General features: G+C 38.7%; 1 protein-coding gene across 1 annotated transcript in view; it reads left to right on the top strand.

Moving 5' to 3' along the window:
• Window positions 1-19401, top strand: part of LOC128699200 (alpha-tocopherol transfer protein-like) — a 125150-nt gene that overhangs the window by 94622 nt on the left and 11127 nt on the right. Inside the window, exons 6-8 of the mRNA XM_053791784.2 lie at window positions 2872-3065; window positions 3188-3298; window positions 8909-9050. Coding sequence (XP_053647759.1) covers window positions 2872-3065; window positions 3188-3298; window positions 8909-9050 — 447 coding nt within the window. The remainder of the gene's footprint in view (window positions 1-2871; window positions 3066-3187; window positions 3299-8908; window positions 9051-19401) is intronic.

Genomic DNA, 19401 nt, shown 5'->3' with positions numbered 1-19401 from the left:
CCACATTTCCGGATGTGCTATGCATACTTTTTTATTTCTGATTATATAGGTTTCTAACCAGCCCTAAAATTAAATTTTCTGCATGCTGAGAACATGCAGAAAATGATGTAGCAAGTTGAGTAAGAAATAGCACTGTAAAATGATCATGCATTGCTATCATTAATCATGTATACTCTGATCCATCTAGCACTTTAAAGTTCTTTTAATGCAGCATAAGCCTTTCACATGGAATGCTGTTTGTACTTGGTTATACTTGTACATCTTATGTGGAGGTACTGCAGTAATTACTTCACATAATTTGTTGGAAGACTTGTCCAATCATTCATGGTGCTGCTTTTGGCCCTAGTCTTAATTGCGGTAAAAGTTTTAATAGTTTAAGTGTACTAAAAATGTGATGTATTGTACCCAGCCTTAAATATTTACTTGTATAATTTTCCTGTAAGTATTGACATTAGTATTCCATCTGTTTAACATGTCGTCTTGCAGGTTTTTATTCCAGCTGAAAATAGTTATATAGTACAGTGGACACCCGCATACCGTTGGCATCACATAATTTTAAATCCGCATACCGCTACATTTTATCGCCAAGATTTTGCCTCGCATACCGCTAAAAAACCCGCTCAACGCTGTTCATCAGAGACGCGTCTAATGTGCACCCTTAGCCAGCCTCACATGTTCCGCCGGTGGCATTGTTTACTAGCCAGCCTCCGCGGTAACATCCAAGCATACAATCGGAACATTTCGTATTATTACAGTGTTTCTGGTGATTTTATCTGCAAAATAAGTGACCATGGGCCCCAAGAAAGCTTCTAGTGTCAACCCTGCAGCAATAAGGGTGAGAATTACTATAGAGATGAAGAAAGAGATCATTGATAAGTATGAAAGTGGAGTGCGTGTCTCCGAGCTGGCCAGGTTGTATAGTAAACCCCAATCAACCATCGCTACTATTGTGGGCAACAAAAAGGCAATCAAGGAAGCTGTTCTTGCCACAGGTTTAACTGTGTTTTCGAAACAGATCGCAAGTGATGGAAGATGTTGAGAGACTCTTATTGGTGTGGATAAATGAGAAACAGATAGCAGGAGATAGCATCTCTCAAGTGATCATAAGTGAAAAGGCTAGGAAGTTGCATGAGGATTTAATTAAAAAAATGCCTGCAACTAGTGATGTGAGTGAATTTAAGGCCAGCAAAGGTTGGTTTGAGAAATTTAAGAGGTGTAGTGGCATACATAGTGCGATAAGGCATGGTGAGGCTGCCAGTTCGGACCACAAAGCGGCTGAAAAATATGTGCAGGAATTCAAGGAGTACATAGAAACTGAAGGACTGAAACCTAAACAAGTGTTTAATTGTGATGAAACAGGCCTGTTTTGGAAGAAAATGCCAAGCAGGACCTACATTACTCAGGAGGAAAAGGCACTCCCAGGACATAAGCCTATGAAACAGGCTTACTCTGTTGGTGTTCCAATGCTACTGGTGATTGCAAAGTGAAGCCTTTATTAGTGTATCACTCTGAAACTCCCAGACCGTTCAGGCAAAAGAATGTCCTCAAGGAAAATTTGTGTGTGCTGTGGAGGGCAAACAGTAAGGCATGGGTCACTAGGGACTTTTTCTATGACTGGTTACACCATGCATTTGCCCCCAATGTGAAAGATTACCTAACTGAAAAGAAATTAGAACTTAAGTGCCTCCTGGTGTTAGACAATGCCCCTGGTCATCCTACAGACGTGGCAGAGCGACTTTATGGGGACATGAAATTCATTAAGGTGAAGTTTTTGCCTCCTAATACCACTCCTCTCCTGCAGCCCATGGACCAGCAGGTTATTGCAAACTTCAAAAAACTGTACACAAAAGCTCTGTTTGAAAGGTGCTTTGTAGTGACCTCAGAAACTCAACTGACTCTGAGAGTTTTGGAGAGAGCACTTTAATATCCTCAATTGTGTAAACCTTATAGGTAAGGCTTGGGAGGGAGTGACTAAGAAGACCTTGAACTCTGCTTGGAAGAAACTGTGGCCAGAATGTGTAGACCAAAGGGATTTTGAAGGGTTTCAGGCTAACCCTGAGAATCCTATGCCAGTTGAGGAATCCATTATGGCATTGGGAAAGTCCTTGGGGTTGGAGGTTAGTGGGGATGATGTGGGGATGATGGGGATGATGATCTATCAATGAGCTGATAGATCAACTTCAACAGCAAGAGGCCAGACCTGAGGAAACTGGTTCGAAGGAGGGGAGAGAGAAATTGAAGAAATTGCCTACTACAAAGATTAAGGAAATCTGTGCAAAGTGGCTTGAAGTGCAAACCTTCATGGATGAAAATCACCCTCACACAGCTATTGCAAGCCGTGCTGGTGACTATTACACTGACAATGTTGTGAAACACTTTAGGGAAGTCATAAAGGAACGAGAGGTACAGGCCACTATGGACAGATATGTTGTGCGACAGAACTCCAGTGACTCTGAAGCTGGTCCTAGTGGCATTAAAAGAAGGGAAGTAACCCCAGAAAAGGACTTGACACCTCAAGTCTTAATGGAAGGGGATTCCCCTTCTAAACACTAACACTCTCTCCTTCTCCCATCCCACCAATCATCACCAGATCTTCAATAAAAGTAAGTGTCATGTAATTGTGCATGCCTTTTTCAGTTTGTGTGTATTAAAATTAATATTTCATGTGGTAAAATTTTTTTTTTTTCATACTTTGGGGTGTCTTGCACGGATTAATTTGATTTCCATTATTTCTTATGGGGAAAATTCATTCGCATAACGATAATTTCGCATAACAATGAGCTCTCTTGCATGGATTAATATCGCTATGCGGGTGTCCACTGTATTTAGTTCAAAGTATGCTGTTCAAAATACTATACTAATATTTCACAGGAGCTTGGCTGCCAGAGGTCTGTGGCCTTGATGATGTGTTCAGGTCACAGGTTGTGATGTTGGAACATGTGGTTAGACTACCAGTCACACAACTTCGGGGAATTGCAGCTATTGTCGACTGTGCTGGGCTTTCCATGACTCATGCATATTATCTGACTCCTACACACATAAGAAGAATGATATCTGTTATACAGGTAACAATAATAAATTTTATGCAAGGATAAATACTATGTGAAAACTGAACAAATTTCCAGTATAATATTATGTAAATGCAAACTTGTGGTACGTTATTGAAGTCTGAATTTTTATCATGCAGGAAGTGTTTCCCCTGAGGTTTAAGGCCTTGCACTTTGTCCATGAACCTTCTATATTTGACTGGGTCTTCAGCCTCATTAAACCATTCCTCTCTGAAACTATAAAAGGACGGGTAAGTAGAGTACTTGTATTGATGATTAATAGCTCAAAGTTAATCTACATGTTTTGCATTCTGTTGTTAACAGGAAATTAGACCATAACCCCCTACTCAATTCCTTACAAAATTTACTGAAACATGGCTAGATAACAGCATAATAACTACACAGTGCATTAGTCTCAACTGATTTAAACAAGATTCCTCTAAAGCATAAATGGAGAAGTAAACCTGTTTCCTTACTGAAACTCCTAACCTCTTGTATGTCTTGATGACCAAACACATTGCTGTTGGAAGAAAAGAATACCAATGGCTTGTTAAAAAAAAATTCTCTTACAAAAAAAAAATATATAAAAAATTACTACCAAATTAAAGACTAGGTTAGTCTCTAAATTAAGTACTTTGCTAAATATTAATGTAATCAGAAAGTAAAAAAAAATAAGCCTCCTGATGCTTTAATTTTAATAAAACCAAAGATGCTAAAAACCAGTTAAATTTTAAATTTTTAAAGAAGTCAGTACCTGATCAGCTGGGTTGTGGTTCATTTGTTGGTTTGTGTGCAGCCAGCAGTAACAGCCTGGTTGATCAGGCCCTGAACCACCAGGAAGCCTGGTCAGACCTGGCCATGGGGATGTTAACCCCAGAAACCCCTCTCCAGGTAAGTGCAATATCCCAACCCCTTCTTCAGAGTGCAGGCACTGCCCTTCCCACTTCTGTTACTCTGTCCAGCTAACTGGTTTCCCTGCATTCCTTTATAAAAGTTACCTTGCTCATGCTTCAGGAGTATGTCCATTAAAAACTTTCTCTCTGATATGCTTGCATAAGCCTGCTGAATGACTCCCTCCCCATACTACCTTTCATTCCAGATTTGTACCCTGTCATCCTTTTCTATCCCACCTTAGCAATCGGTCCACAGCCTTTTTGACTTGTGCCTTTAGAGACTTCTCATCATTTAATTTTTGCACTCTGAATTCTTGGCATATTCACATGAGTCACACACACACCTCCACTGCATCAACCCTCTCTTTGCTACAGCAAACCACACATTTTACCCTCTCCCCATCTATTCTTTGATTTACTTTCATTGACCCATCTGCTGACTAGTCCATTCTCAAATACAGTATTGAAATGCATTAATTTTCTGCATCCTCCCTCCCTTCAGTCTATCTTCAGACCTGGTGGCAAAGCTCTTGCTTCACATGTTGAGGGTCTGGCTTCGATTCCCAGCAAGGGTGGAAACATTGGGCGTGTTTCCTTACACCGGTCATCCATGTTCACCCATCAGTAAAAATGGGTACCTGAGTTTGTCGATCAGCGTGGGCTGCATCCCGGGATAAAATTGACCTAATTTGCCCAAAATGTTCTGCATTCTATATAGTACTGTATCATTGATGTCAACTAGGCCTGTATACCTTGTACATGCTATTCCCCCCTCCCCCCCAACAACCAGGCCGTATCCCACCAAGGCAGGGTGACTTAACAAGAAAACCGAAAGTTTCTCGTTTTAAAATTAGTAATGTATACAGGAGAAGGGGGTTACTAGCCCCTTCCTCCCGACATTTTAGTCACTTATGACATGCACAGCTTACGGAGGAAGAATTCTGTTCCGCTTCCCCATGGAGATAGGAAATAAACAAAAATGAGAACTAGTAAGGAAATAGAAGAAAACTCAGAAGGGTGTGTGCACATATGCTTGTACATACATATGTGGTGTGACCTAAGTGTAAGTAGAAGTAGCAAGCCATACCTGAAATCTTGCATGTTTGAGACAGAAAGACACTAGCAATCCTACCATCATGTAAAACAATTATAGGCTTCTGTTTTACTCACTTGGCAGGACTGTAGTACCTCCCTGGGTGGTTGCTGTCTACCAACCTACTACCCACACTTGTACATGTACTTCTTAATAAACCAGTTTTATTCACAGACGACACTACTTATGTCTACTCCCACTCAACCCCAGCTATACTTAGCCACTGTAAACAATGAGTTTCTAAAAATATATACTTTGACGATGACCAACAAACTCTCTTAACATAGACTAAACATACTTCATGCTGTTTGGAAACAGAACTTTAAATATCCAACTTAATACAGTGGACCCCCGGTTAACGATATTTTTTCATTCCATAAGTATGTTCAGGTGCCAGTACTGACCGAATTTATTCCCATAAGGAATATTGTGAAGTAGATTAGTCCATTTCAGACCCCCAAACATACAAGTACAAACGCACTTACATAAATACACTTACATAATTGGTCGCATTCGGAGGTAATCGTTATGCGGGGGTCCACTGTATATTGATAAATGGTTCCCCCATTACAAGACACACCAATACACAAATAACCCGCACATAAAAGAGAGAAGCTTACGACGACATAAGGGTTATTTGTGTATCGTTCCAGTTACGGTATTGTGCCTTTTTTGTTATTTAAGACACACCAAGGGTAAATTTCTAGGTCTTCACCTTGGCTAATCTTAAATTTCATTCCTACATCCAGTATATATCCAAGAAAATTTCCAAATCAGTAGGCATCCTTTCCAAGATACGGTACTATGGGCCCCAAACAACACTCCTTACCCTGTACCACTCTTTCATATATCCCTACCTCACCTGTGGTATTTGTGCCTGGAGATCAACCACAGCCAACCACCTTAAACCTTTAATAACCCTACAAAGAGCTTCTGTGTGGATGATTACCACTCCTGTGCCAATCAGCACACCCCACCATTTTTCAAAAGCCTGAGCCTACTAAATATACGAGACATACTCACATTACTCTATTGTGCCTGCTGTATATACAGAACACACTCTGATGTAATCCCTCCACTTAAATTTCTCCTTGATAGCTACAACAGAATGCACAGCCATAATACAAGGCACAAAGCACTCTTCGGCATCCCTCGTGTCAGTCACACTGTATGCAAAAATGTAATGCACATAAAGGGCCCAAAGATATGGAATTCACTACCTGAACCGGTCAAGATCCCCTGACTACATACAAATTTAGGGCTATGCTTAAAAATCCTCTCATCTCTCAATACTAACCTAACCAGCCAAAACAACTTCTAATCAGTTGGAAGCAACTCTCCCTAATATTATATTATATATGACCTCTAGGCTTTTAAAACATCTGCCAGTCCATAAAATATTGTTGTTTGAACTATTAATTGTAATATTGTTTTTATCATGTGCATATTCAAGATGATTATTCTTATAAACTTCCACCCTGACTGTCTTGCATTAGTATTAAGAAAAAAATGTTTATTAAAAAGTTAACCATTCTTATCTTGTCTAGACTTAAGTAGTTATTATGTACTAGGATTAGTTTGCCCAAAATGCCCCAGCATGATAGTGGCTTTCTTTGTACTTAGCAAATCAAAATTGTAATTACACATTGTAACCACTGCAAAGAAATAAAATCTTTAATCTTTAGATGTTATTGTATGAGAATATAGTGGTAAATATGAAAAGGAGAGGAGAGTGTATGGATAAAGGAAGGTGGGCATTGAATGGGCTGGATTAGACGCAGGTAGTTGAGGAGTAGAGGCAGCCTGGGATCAATAGAACAGCAGAACTAGTAGACACAGACTAGGACTGGTTATGTTGAAAATGGTATTAAATAATGACAAGTTGGTACCAACACCCTTAATGGGTGTGAAGCATGAGTTGTAAGTGCTGTAGCAAGGAGGAGGCTGGAGGCAGTGGAGATGTAATGTCTAAGGGCAATGTGTGATGTTAATATTGTGCAGAGAATTTGTAGTGTGGAAATTAGGTGTTGTGGAGTTGCTAAAAATATTAATCAGATGGCTGAAGAGGGGTTGAGGTGGTTTGGTTATTTAGAGGATGGAACAAAGCAGAATGACTTGTAGAGTATATAAATCTGTAGTGGAAGGAAGATAGGGTAGGGGTCGTCCTAAGAAAGATTGGAGGGAGGGGGCAATGGGCTGGAGCTTTCCACAAATGTGCTAGACAGTGGTGGCTCATTCATAGGAGCTGCAAAGCTGCAATCTTCCCCCAGATTCTCACTGCCAGAGGTACGACTTAATCAACCTTACTCTAAAATAATTTCCAACTGACAAATATATTACAGGGAAAATCTGTTGTATGTTGTTTTCAATGTATTTATAAGCGAATTTTTATTTATTTTTTTTTTTTGTTGAAATGAGATAAAAAATGATTAAAAATGGAAGTTTGATGCAGTACGATAGTATAGGTATTACTGGCACTATGAGCCGCTGCTCGTGCTAGATAGGAGTGAATGGAGACGAATAGTTTTTGGGACCTGATGAGCTGTTGGAGTGTGAGCTGGATTATATTTTGTGAAGGGATTCGGGGAAACCAGTTAGGCGAACTTGAGTCCTGGAGATGGGAAGTACAATGCCTGCACTTTGAAGGAGGGGTTTGGGATATTGGCTGTTTGGAGTGACATGTAAACTTGCATATGAGCACTTCTGCATAGATGATGATTATGTATGAATGATGGTGAAAGTGTTGAACAATGATGAAAGTTTTTTTTTTTTTTTTTTTTTTTTCTCACCCTGCCTCAGTGGGGAAATGGCCAATATGTTTAAAAAAAAAAAAAAAATTATCATCTAGGCATTATCCTCTTCACCTTGCTCATTTCTATATTCACTTTTAATTTCCTTTTACACACTGTCCCAAATTCATCTCCCAACTTTTACAACCTACCTTCAGAAGTCCCAAACAATCTGTTGGCAAAGAGCATTTGTAATAATGCAGACTGTTTCAGATCCATCTTTTAATCCCATGCCACTCCCAATACCCTACCATTCACTGCCTTTACAGTCCCCCTCATTTAACAATGTTTAAGCAACCACTGTGACAACATTCATTCCTGTCCAAGTCCTATTTGTACTTAGTCTTCCCTTCACTCCTACATACCCAAACTTGAGCTTCATTCTGCATAAGAACTCAAGACTTGTTTTAGTAACCTACTAAATGGATATTTGCAATGTCTACCACATGGCTTCCTTATTCACCCTGTCATGTGCCTCTTCCAACTCATAAATACAACTAGTAGCTCTTTACCCCAAGTACTGCTCACTTCTGTGCTTCAATGCCAACATTTAGTCTACACATTCCTGCCCTTTCTTAATTTCTGTTCCTTTGCAGTCCTACTTTCTTATCCCTATCCCTTTCAATAATCACTTTAAACTTGATCAAGTATACTGAACAAGCTTATGCCCCTATAATTTATACTCTCATCCCCTTATACAAGGCAGCTATGCAGGCTCTGCCAGTCCTTTGGTACCTTCCCTTCTTTCATGCATATATTTAACACTCATACCACCATTCTAAAACTATATTCCACCTGTCTTTCCCCCCCCCTCTCCCAATCAAGATAAATTATTATTGATAGTAGCAAATCAAAATGGTTGAAACCTGATAGCCATAAATTAATACTTCTAGCAATTTTTTGGCACTAAAAGCACTGAATAATCATTCATGTGGTCTGTAAATCACACAATTTGAGGCAGACAACAGTTAATGGCTTACAGGGATGTATGTAGATTTTTATTAGAGACTGCTATTGTATATTAAATAAAAACATTGTTGTGTCATTGAAGTATACTGTAGCAAAAAAAATTTGTATTTTCCCCAGTTACATTTTCATGGAGAAGATCTGCCCTCTCTCCACCAATACATTCCTGCTGAGGAGTTACCAGAAGAGCTGGGGGGTAGCCGGCCTATGGATAATACATTCCTTGTGGAAAACCTTAAAAAGCATGAGGATTATTTTAAAGGTACTGTACAGGCCATTATAGTTAAATGAGTTACAACATTGTTACTTGTGTAGATGTCTGAACACTTAATTTTTCCACTCTCCTATATCTACAGTATTGATGCCAGCTTCACCTGCATTATCTACATTTTAAGCACACTTTCCTCAGATATGCTGCGAGCAGTAAATTTTGGCCCAGACATGAGAAAATGGGTCTGTGCAGTGAGTGCATGGTATAAAAAAAAAAAAAAACCTGCTTCACACAATGCATGATGGGGAAAAGCAAACTTCTGACCTTGTGATTCATTTCAAGTGGTGACCAAATTGTTTCTTTGGTTTCAACCTTTTCACTGTTGGTGTCATATTAGTACAGCTTAAAAGCCAGTGTTGGTGCCGTATTAGTATGCCAAAATTCTAGAGGTTTCAAATCTAACAGGAAAAAGCTGGTAGACCTACATGTGAGAGAATGGGTCCGAGTGATCAGTGTATGCATAACCGAGATAAAACTCCTCAATTACTGGGAGCGCTTGAAGTTCCTGAGCTTGTACTCCCTGGAACGCAGGTGGGAGAGATGCATGATTATATACACCTGGAAAATCCTAGAGGGACTAGTACCAAACTTGCACACGAAAATCACTCCCTACGAAAGCAAAAGACTCGGCAGATGATGCAACATCCCCCTAATGAAAAGCAGGGGTGTCACTAGCACATTGAGACAACACAATAAGTGTCAGGGGTCCAAGATTTCAACTGCCTCCCAGCATACATAAGGGGGATTACCAGTGGACCCCTGGCTGTCTTCAAGCAGGCACTGGACTGTGGTTTGTATGTTGGATTGCGTGCAGCCAGCAGTAACAGCCTGGTTGATCAGGCCCTGATCTACCATGAGGCCTGGTCACAGACTGGGCTGTGGGGGCATTGACCCCTGGAACACTCTCCAGGTAAACTCCAGGTATACAGTATAAAAAAAATCTTGCAGCACGCAGTGCATAATGAGAAAAAAAACTACGACTGTGTTTTTGGTTTAAAACGCTGAATTTGAGGTGTATTTTCGTATGGTATTTATGGTTGTACAGTGATGCCCCGAGTTTCGTACAGCTCCCAACTCGAACAGTTATATAAGAGTATTATTGTAAGTGTATTTTTGGGGGTCTGAAATGGACTACTCTAAATTACATTATTCCTTATGGGAACAAATTCGTTCATTAATAGCGCTTGAACAGCCTTCTGGAATGAATTATGGCTGAAACTCTGGGTACCACTGTATTCTTGTTTTCTTTGTCTCATTTGATAGAATGGAAGATATATTACAGAAATAGAGATGCTTTTGATTGGTTTCACGATGAAAATTACCTTGAAATTGAGCTCAAAGTTGCGGAAATGTTTGATTTTTGTCCATGTTCAAGAGTAAACAAATGATGTCACCATCCATTACTTGTCCAACTGGCCAGTCTTATATACAGTCATGAATGGGTTGACATTATTTATACAATTATTACAATAATGCAGTAATCTTCATAACATTAAATCTACTTTTTTGTGTGAATAAAAATTAAAAATGGAAAGCAAGAGTAATATAAGAGGGGCCTGGAGATGTGACTGATGAACAGAGAAAATGCTATTTTAGTGCCAGGAGTGTTTATTCTGGACCCTGTTTTGAAATTGGCATCTTTTGAAATTTGTGTGAATAGGCCAAATTGCCCATTTCTGACCACTTTATTGTGTAGTTGAAATTGGTAAATGAGCAGTTTCTTGTACTCAATTGATAGAGCAAATGGAGTTTAAGAGAAATTGCTATGAGTTTGGTTGACTGGAACAGTGGAATTGGCCAAAAAATAGGGCTCAGAGTGGGCGAAATCACCGATGCATATATTGCCGAGACCTCTGACTTCATGAAAGCGTGATTCCATAAGTTTTCCATCAAAATTTGTGCTTTTAGTGTCATTACCATCGGGAAAAGATTATTATTTCATAAGAATTTTTTTTTTTATGTATATTTTTGAAAATCCTTCGACACTGAGAGCAAGTTTGTGAGCAGGGGTCTCAACAGTGAAAGGGTTAAAGAATAGAGAATGGAAGACATACTACTGAAAGATGATTTTGGTTGGTTTCAGGAATGGAAGCCACTTGAACAGTGGTGGAAATACAGGTACAATTTTCCGGAACCTTTAGTTCCCAAGACTTTCTGGATTACTGATTTTTCCGGACTAGGGGTAGTCACTTTAGTCAGAATAAACATTTGATTTACTGAGACCGTAATCTTCACAGATCTTACGCACTGAAGCATTAAAGTCCAGTTTTCTCAACAGTTCAACATTTTCTTGAAGCCGTAGCTGGGGTTAATTTTATCGAAATAAGCTAAGAAACTCGCAGAATTGGGGTGTCCCTCCCACCAGCAGGTGCAGTGTAAACAATCCAAGTGAGCACGGCTACACTCTATGCCATCTGTGGGCCGCCCAGTCTGGCGGCCACGGGAATTTCAAGTTCATGCTCGTAAATTTGTATGGATTATAGGAGGTTCTGGACCATCAGTGTCCAGAAAGTCGGTGTTGTACCTGTATAAGATTTTTGATGCTTTTCTTGAGAACGGGTAAGGCCTTCACCCCTCCCTCGTCTGTTTTTATGGGTTTTAACAAGGTCTGCTTCAATTATTGTGATGCCCTCAACCATGATCAATTATTCTTGATTGTTGTTTATTATCTCCCCCCCCCCCCCCCAAAAAAAAAAAAAAAAAAAAAAAAAAAAAAGTAAAAATTTTTCTTGACATTTAAAATGGAGGGCAAGTGTAATATCAGAGACCTGGGGACATGATTAATGAACAAGGAAAATATTGCTTTAGCAGTTGGAATGCCAGGTGTTTATTTTGGGCATTTTAAATTGGAATTTATTAATTTTTGTAAAATTGGCCCAGTTCCCAACTTCTGTGCACTTTACAGGGTGGTTCAGATAATTGAATGGGCAGTTTCTTGTGCTCATTTGATAGACCCGGAGGCATACTAGTGAAGTAGCTAGGAATTTAGTCAATTTGAACAGTGGAAATGGCTTACAATAGGACTCGGTGGGTGAGCTTATTGATGTGAAAATTGTGCCAAGACCACCAATGTTGTTCCTGTGTAATTTTTTAGTTTTACGTCAAATTTCACATCCTTGGTGTTATTACCTTAAGAAAAAAAGATTCATAACCATTTCAGATTTTTTTTTTTTAATTCCCGACATTGTCAGCACTTAATTTTGGACTTCCACAGTGAAGGGGTTGAAAGGAAATTGCCAGAAAAGCTGATCTAAACAAATGTGGAACATTTCCAACTTGTCATATTTGGTCTAGCAAGTGACCTATTAGGATTAAGCATATTTTGTGTGTGTAAAATTTCAATACATTAAAATTACTGCTGCTAATTACTGTGTAGTAGCTTTACTTTGAAAACTCAAGATCACTTTGATCACTGGTTAACCCTTTCAGGGTTTCCGACGTACTAGTCTGGCTTACGCACCAGGGTTATTGACGTACTAGTACACGTAAATTCTAGCGCCTTCAAATCTAGCGAGAGAAAGCTGGTAGGCCTGCATATGAAAGAATGGGTCTGTGGTCAGTGTGTACAGTACAAAAAAAAATCCTGCAGCACAGTGAGTAATGAGAAAAATTGAGCTCAAAGTAGCAGAAATGTTCGATTTTTGCCAAAGTTCAAAAGTAAACAAATTCTGCCACACGTCCAATACACATCAACTGGCGAGTCTAATATTCTTTCACAAGTGCACTGATATTACTTATACCATTTCTACAGTAGTCTGCATAACAATAAATCTTCTATTTTTTGTGAGAATAAAAATTCAAAGTGGAAATGCAAGAGGGACCTGGGGACATGACTAATGAACAGAGGAAATGTTATTTTAGTGCTAGGAATGTCTGTCTTTATTCTGGACCCTATTTGGAAACTGGCATCTTTTGAAATTTGTGTGAAATTGGCAAAATTGCTAATTTCTGACCACTTTATTGGATAGTTGAAATCAGTAAATGGGTGGTTTCTTGTACTCATTTGATAGGAAAAATGGAGTTCTAGTGAAATAGTTATGATTTTTGTCAACTAATATACTGGAATTGGCAGAAAATAGGGCTCAGAGTGGGCAAAATCGCCAATGCATAAACATCATCGAGACCGCTAACTTTGCAATAGCATAATTCCGTAAATTTTCCATCAAATTTCACACTTTTGGTGTCATTATGATCGGGAAAAGATTATCTTTTCATAAGAATTTTTTTTTTTTTTTGACCCTGAGAACAAGTTTAGGAGAGGGCCTCTCGACCCTGAAAGGGTTAACAGTTTTTGAAAAGTTGTATGCTTCTTAAATGAGATTAGTTAATTCTTATGCATTTTCATGTCCTGAATCCAAATATCACCTTGAGAAATGCTTATTGGCTATAGGTTTAAAGATTCGAGACGTGTAATATTTTATTATTTTATTATAATGTACAATGTGTCGGTATGTTTTAAACTCTAATCCGGACCTACTCTCTGCCTTTTTGCTTGACGCTTATAGTGGGCTGAAGAATCATCTCTTGTCAATGTCCAGCAATAGTCTGCAAGCATTCTTGTGCCCCATTTGCCCTGGTACCATTTTTCCATGGTTGAAATATCTTGGTGAAACCTTTCACTATGTTCATCGCTATCTGCCCCAGTTCCCTGGAAAAAGTCTAAATGCGAGTCCAAAAAGTGGATTTTAAGTGATGTTACATCTCGTGTTCTTGTTAGCCTTGATGAGGTTTTCCACCAATTCTTCATAGTTGCCTCCCCTTCTGTTTCTGAGAAATCCTTTTGCCACGAACTTGAGTGCTTCCTGAGAAGCTTTCTCCTCCCCATGAAGGTCTGATTCAAAGTTGCCATCTTTAAGAAGCTCTCAAATCTGAGGACCATTAAAGACTCCCTCTCTTATCTTAGTGTCGCTCAGTGAGGGAAACTTTGATGTTAAATAATTGAATCCCTGGCTGGATTTGTCCATAGCTTTTACAAAGTTTTTCATGAACCCCAGTTTTATGTAGCAAAATTTTGTTTGGTTCAATGAGAGGTGGATGTTGAACATTTTTCATCACAGGCTCCAATGATTGACAAGGTGGCACTCTCTCCTGATGTAGTGGGAACCTCTTGCATGGTTGTCCCATTCACACAGAAAGCAGTAGTACTTGGTGCATCTGAAAGAAAACAGCAAACAATTAGAAGATAAACAGAAAATTTATTGATTAATCATCATAATACATAGCATGACAGCTAAGCAGAAGTATTTATATCATTCAGTAGGAAAATAAAATATGCTTCACATGCATATCAGTAGCTTGCTCAGTGAATATTTATTATAAGTTTAAAAAATGTTTGGCAAAGAAAATCGCCCACTTTTCACCTCAAAATATAAACTTGCACATCACAACCACCTTCTATGATTGCTGGAACAATAATGAAAGGAAGTGAGACTTGAGTGTGGTAAGAAACACACTGCCACAAGCCTGTTGTAACCTGTTGTGACATGTAGGTGTATATTGAAAAGTAGAGCTAAAAATTTTAACCATGACATTCATTATCAGTGACCTAAAATTAGTTGGAAATTGCTACGCTGGTCTCGGAAGCATTTTGGTTGTTGACCAGTGAATTGTCACTTATCATATATAATGATTCCAGTAGCTTAACCCCCCCCCCCCTCCCATCACATTTGTTAGCTTTGTTCATACAAGTACTAATTACTGCATAAAGGAATTTTTTTTTGACACTTTTGAAATGGGCACAGCATACTTGTAGACAATACTTAAATCAGAAGCATAAATGAGTCAAGAGATTAGTAGTGTTCCTAGGATATGCAATCTAGTAAGCCACACAAACAGCCAGTTCCTGAATGCAGTTTACCACTGTTTAAAGGAGCAGGAGGCTTCTTGTTAAAAGCCAATTCCATGAAAGAAGTCAAACCTTTGGAACTTTTTTTTACAATTTTGATTCCTATAGTTATATGTATGTGCATGCACACCTGCATGAAAGTAACATCAACATTAATTCTCGGTGAATTAGTGTTTTGTGGCCTACCCAAGGATACTGCAGGAATCTTTGAACATGTCAGGGTCAGTGAATAACCCCTGCTGTGACTTACAAGGTGCCCTAAGTCACAAAAGGGAGGTAAGAGCCACAATTTAATAAGACAACTTGAAAGTGATATTAGTGGCAGGAGAGGGAGGCAGCAGGCCTAGTGTGGTATAGGCAGTGTTGCCACATGTCCCCAAGAAAGAATGAAGTGCAATTCAGTGTGTCACCAATGAAAGAAGCACAGTAAATAAATAAATTTATATTCTTCTTTCTTTCAATGTACCAGCTGTATCCCACTGAGGTGGGGTGGCCCAAAAGGAAAAACGAAAGTTTTGCCTTTTAAATTTAGTAATGTATACAGGAGAAGGGGTTACTAGCCCCTTGCTCCCGGCATTTTAGTCGCCTCTTACGACACGCATGGCTTACAGAGGAAGAATTCTGTTCTACTTCCCCATGGAGATAAGAGGAAATAGACAAGAACAAGAACTAGAAAGAAAATAGAAGAAAACCCAGAGGGGTATGTATATATATGCTTGTACATGTATGTGTAGTGTGACCTAAGTGTAAGTAGAAATAGCAAGACGTACCTGAAATCTTGCATGTTTATGAAACAGAAAAAAAGGACACCAGCAACCCTACCATCATGTAAAACAATTCCAGGCTTTCATTTTACACTCACTTGGCAGGACGGTAGTACCTCCCTGGGTGGTTGCTGTCTACCAACCTACTACCTATGAAATAAATTTAATTTATACACCTACCATCCGACTTACGACCACTCGACTTACGACCGTGTTTTTTATGCCAAATTTCTGGGAAATAAACATCTATTTGTGTTGTACACAGTGTTTATCCTAAACCTTACAGTATAAAATACAGTACTTACAACATAAAAAATAAAGTAAAACATGAAATACCAAAATAAAACAAAATAGTCATTACAAAAATGTTTTATTGATATTCAGTAGTAAAGTTCGACTTACGACCATTTCGACTTACGACTGAACTCGGTTGTAAGTCGGATGGTAGGTGTATTTATTTATTTATTAAGAAACACACGAGGGCATCGGCACAGCGAGTTGGACATTCAAAGAGCTACTACACAAGTATTCACCTGTGTGTGGTTGGGGAGTTTGGTATGAATTCTAGGTACCGCCACCTGTAAGTGAATGGTCTACTCTTAGTGTGAACAAAGGATAGGCTAATAAGTACAGTGGAACCTGTTTTCATATGCCCTAGTTTTCATACGATTCAGTGTTTAACTACTTTTTTCGTCAATTTTGTCCCAGTTTTCGTACATCTGCTCAGTTTTCGTACAGTTAAAAATGGTCTGTACCAAACTCGTCTGCCTGCTCATTTCCTGGAATTGAGCACCCACACTAAGCATCCCTTGTGTTCATGACTCGGTCTGCCTTTTTTTCTTGAGTGAGCATCACCCAGCTTGTTCATCCGAAACATTTCGTAATAATCCATTGTTTTTTGTGCTTGTTGTGAGAGTTAGTGGACAACCACAGGGAAGAGCTAACCACTGGGGCTCTTGTGGCCTGGTGGTTAAAGCTCTCGCTTCACAAGGCGAGGGCCTGGGTTCGATTCCCAGCCTGGGAATCGAACCCAGGCCCTCGCCGTGTGGGATGATGAACATTTGAGAGGATAACAAGATATTGAGAGTAAGTATATATTGATTATAATGTTTTAACCAAGTTCAATATTGAGCAAATGCACATATAGTTTTTACATATTTATGATGGGTGAGGATAGATTAAGGAGATAAGGTGTTTTCTAACTGTAGTTTTAAAATTGCCAGCTCAGCCAGTGGTTCTGGATATTTTTAGAAGAGTTTTCCAGATTTTGGGTCCTTTTATGTACATAGTTTTTGAAAAGATTTAGCCTGATAAGGGGAATGTCAGAGATTTTTGTGCCTGTATTGTGTCCATGGGTCCTATTGCAACTGTCAAGAGTGCTTCTGGTTGGGATTTATGTTAGAATTGATTGTTCTGTAAATGTAGGTGGCAGAGTAGTACGAGTGAATGTTTTGTATAGTGAGTAGGTTTAGTTCTTTGAAAAGTGGGGGTGTTTTTTTTCTAGCTGTGGATTTTGATCATTTGCACTACAGCTTTTTGTTGGGTTATTATTAACTTTAGGTGATTCGCCGTTGTGGAACCCCAGGCACAGATAGCATAGTTGAGGTAGGGGTAGATCAGTGAGTGGTATAGTGTAGTGCTGTTTGTGGTACATAGTAACTTATCTTTGAGAGGATGCTAACTGTTTTAAATACTTTTTGTTATGTGTTGGATATGGGTGTTTAATTTCAGGTTGCTGTCAAGGTGTAGACCCAGGAATTTTCCCTCATTATGTTTAGCAATAAGGATGTTGTTAAGCATAATGTTTCGTTGGACCCATTTCTTGAGCTACAAATGTCTGAAAATGCTGCAGCTAGACATGTCTGGAGGCGCTGGAGGTACAGATATCTATAGATGTCGCTGGAGCTGAATAATATGTCTATAGACGTTACAAGTTAAGATAGTTTTGTCTGTTCATTGTATGTTTGACAGTCATCCAGGTTGCTACTTTTGCAAGCTCTTCATTAACAAGTGTTGAGTGAGACTAGATTAGGGTTATATGCTCTTGTCTGTTTCATACAAAACAGCATCACTTTCTGCATCAAGTGAGCAGTTCCAGCTGCTCACTTGATGCAGCTGGAACTGCCACAGTTATAAGAACTGATAAATAATTGATTGACTTTCAACCCTCAAAAGCTTCAGGGTTTATCATCATTGTACAGTGTTCATATATGCAGTCTTGAGACCTTGACTGAGAGAAAACGTGTGAACCAAAAAATATAAATTAAGCATTTACTCTTAACTTCATGAAAAGGTAACTACCACTGTGAATAATAATAATGAAAGTAGCATGATAAATGTTTGTACAAAGGAGTATAACAATTGGGTGTACATACCAAAAGCCCCTTTATATGCAGAGCATTTCGGGAAAACTACAGACTAAGTTAAGATTAATAAGGCAATAACAGTGCAGTAATTGTACATATGGCCATTGGGTGGTCATGCTAACACCCAGATTGTGAAGCTATTAATGCCTTGTGGATACGACTAGGAAGACTGGAGAGTTTGTTGCCATCCATAAATTCAAAATCTTAAAACTGAGATGAATTAATATACAAACTTGTAATACTGTGTATTTTTATTAATGGTAAAAGGTGGTTTAAGAGGTGCTACAAGTGAGCATCTTTGCTGTTACTGCAAAGATGACAGATATCCTAAGACCACATTATTGCAGAATATTAATGAAGCATAGTTTTCACTTGTATAAATTGTAATTGTTACAAAAGATGACTTATACTACTTGGTCTCAGTGTAATTACTCTGGCAACACTATCAGCTATCAAAGAGTAACAAAAAATAATGAATTGCTTCTGATTAAGGGAGTACATTTTGAGTATGTCTACAATTTTTAAAATGTATATGGTGGTTTTTTCCACATTTGTGAACGTGGTTGTAGTGCCCTGTAATTTTCTTGAGCAAGGGCTCTTTAATACTAAAAATGCCTTGAAAATGATGTACGTTTTGTATTTCTGCTTAGAGTACAGTCAGCTCTTAAGAGCTTAAGAAACTTCTCCTATTTAGTGCAATTTTTCATAAATGCCTTTTAAAAAATGCATCAAAAATTGAATAGCATGTATTATGAAGACCTTTCTATTCCAAAAATTAAAAATATCCTTTTCAGTCCAGGGCTTCAGTCCCTAGACCTCAGGTGATGAGAGGAGTGACTCTTACCCCTGGGCTACAGCTGTTGGTATCCTTTCTATGCAGTATTCGCTAATGATGAAAAATTGCATTAGAGAAGCTTTATAAAAGCTGTGCTACTTGCAGATATCTGGATTGATTAGTTTGACAATAAATATAGTGTATGTAGTATAATTTTATGGGTCTTCATTTCTCATGTTTTAATGAACATCAGTACATAATGTTTGCCATTGAGCTTGATAATACACAAGTACTTTCAGATGTTTTGTTTCCATACAGAATCTCGTCTATATGGATGCAGTAAGCCGCCCAGAAAATTATTTACTCTGAAAATTTGTGATCAAATATCGCGCCTGCAGAAACATTTGTGCAATATTGTTCACAACTGCTGAGTCAGGTGATTGATTTATCTGGCAGTATTGTGGTGGACTTAACATTTTTCTTGCTCATTCTGCCCCCCTCTGCATGCCATTGTATGGAGGTTAATGCAGCATGAAGTGTTTATTTAACTTCTACCAAGCCAGATCTAACATAACTGCTTGATGTATTACCA

Source organism: Cherax quadricarinatus, chromosome 54 (genome assembly GCF_038502225.1).
Source record: "Cherax quadricarinatus isolate ZL_2023a chromosome 54, ASM3850222v1, whole genome shotgun sequence".
In the NCBI taxonomy this organism is placed as follows: Eukaryota; Metazoa; Arthropoda; class Malacostraca; order Decapoda; family Parastacidae; genus Cherax; species Cherax quadricarinatus.
The sequence above is the reverse complement of the archived record's forward strand: the minus strand, read 5'-3'. Positions and strand labels throughout refer to the sequence as shown.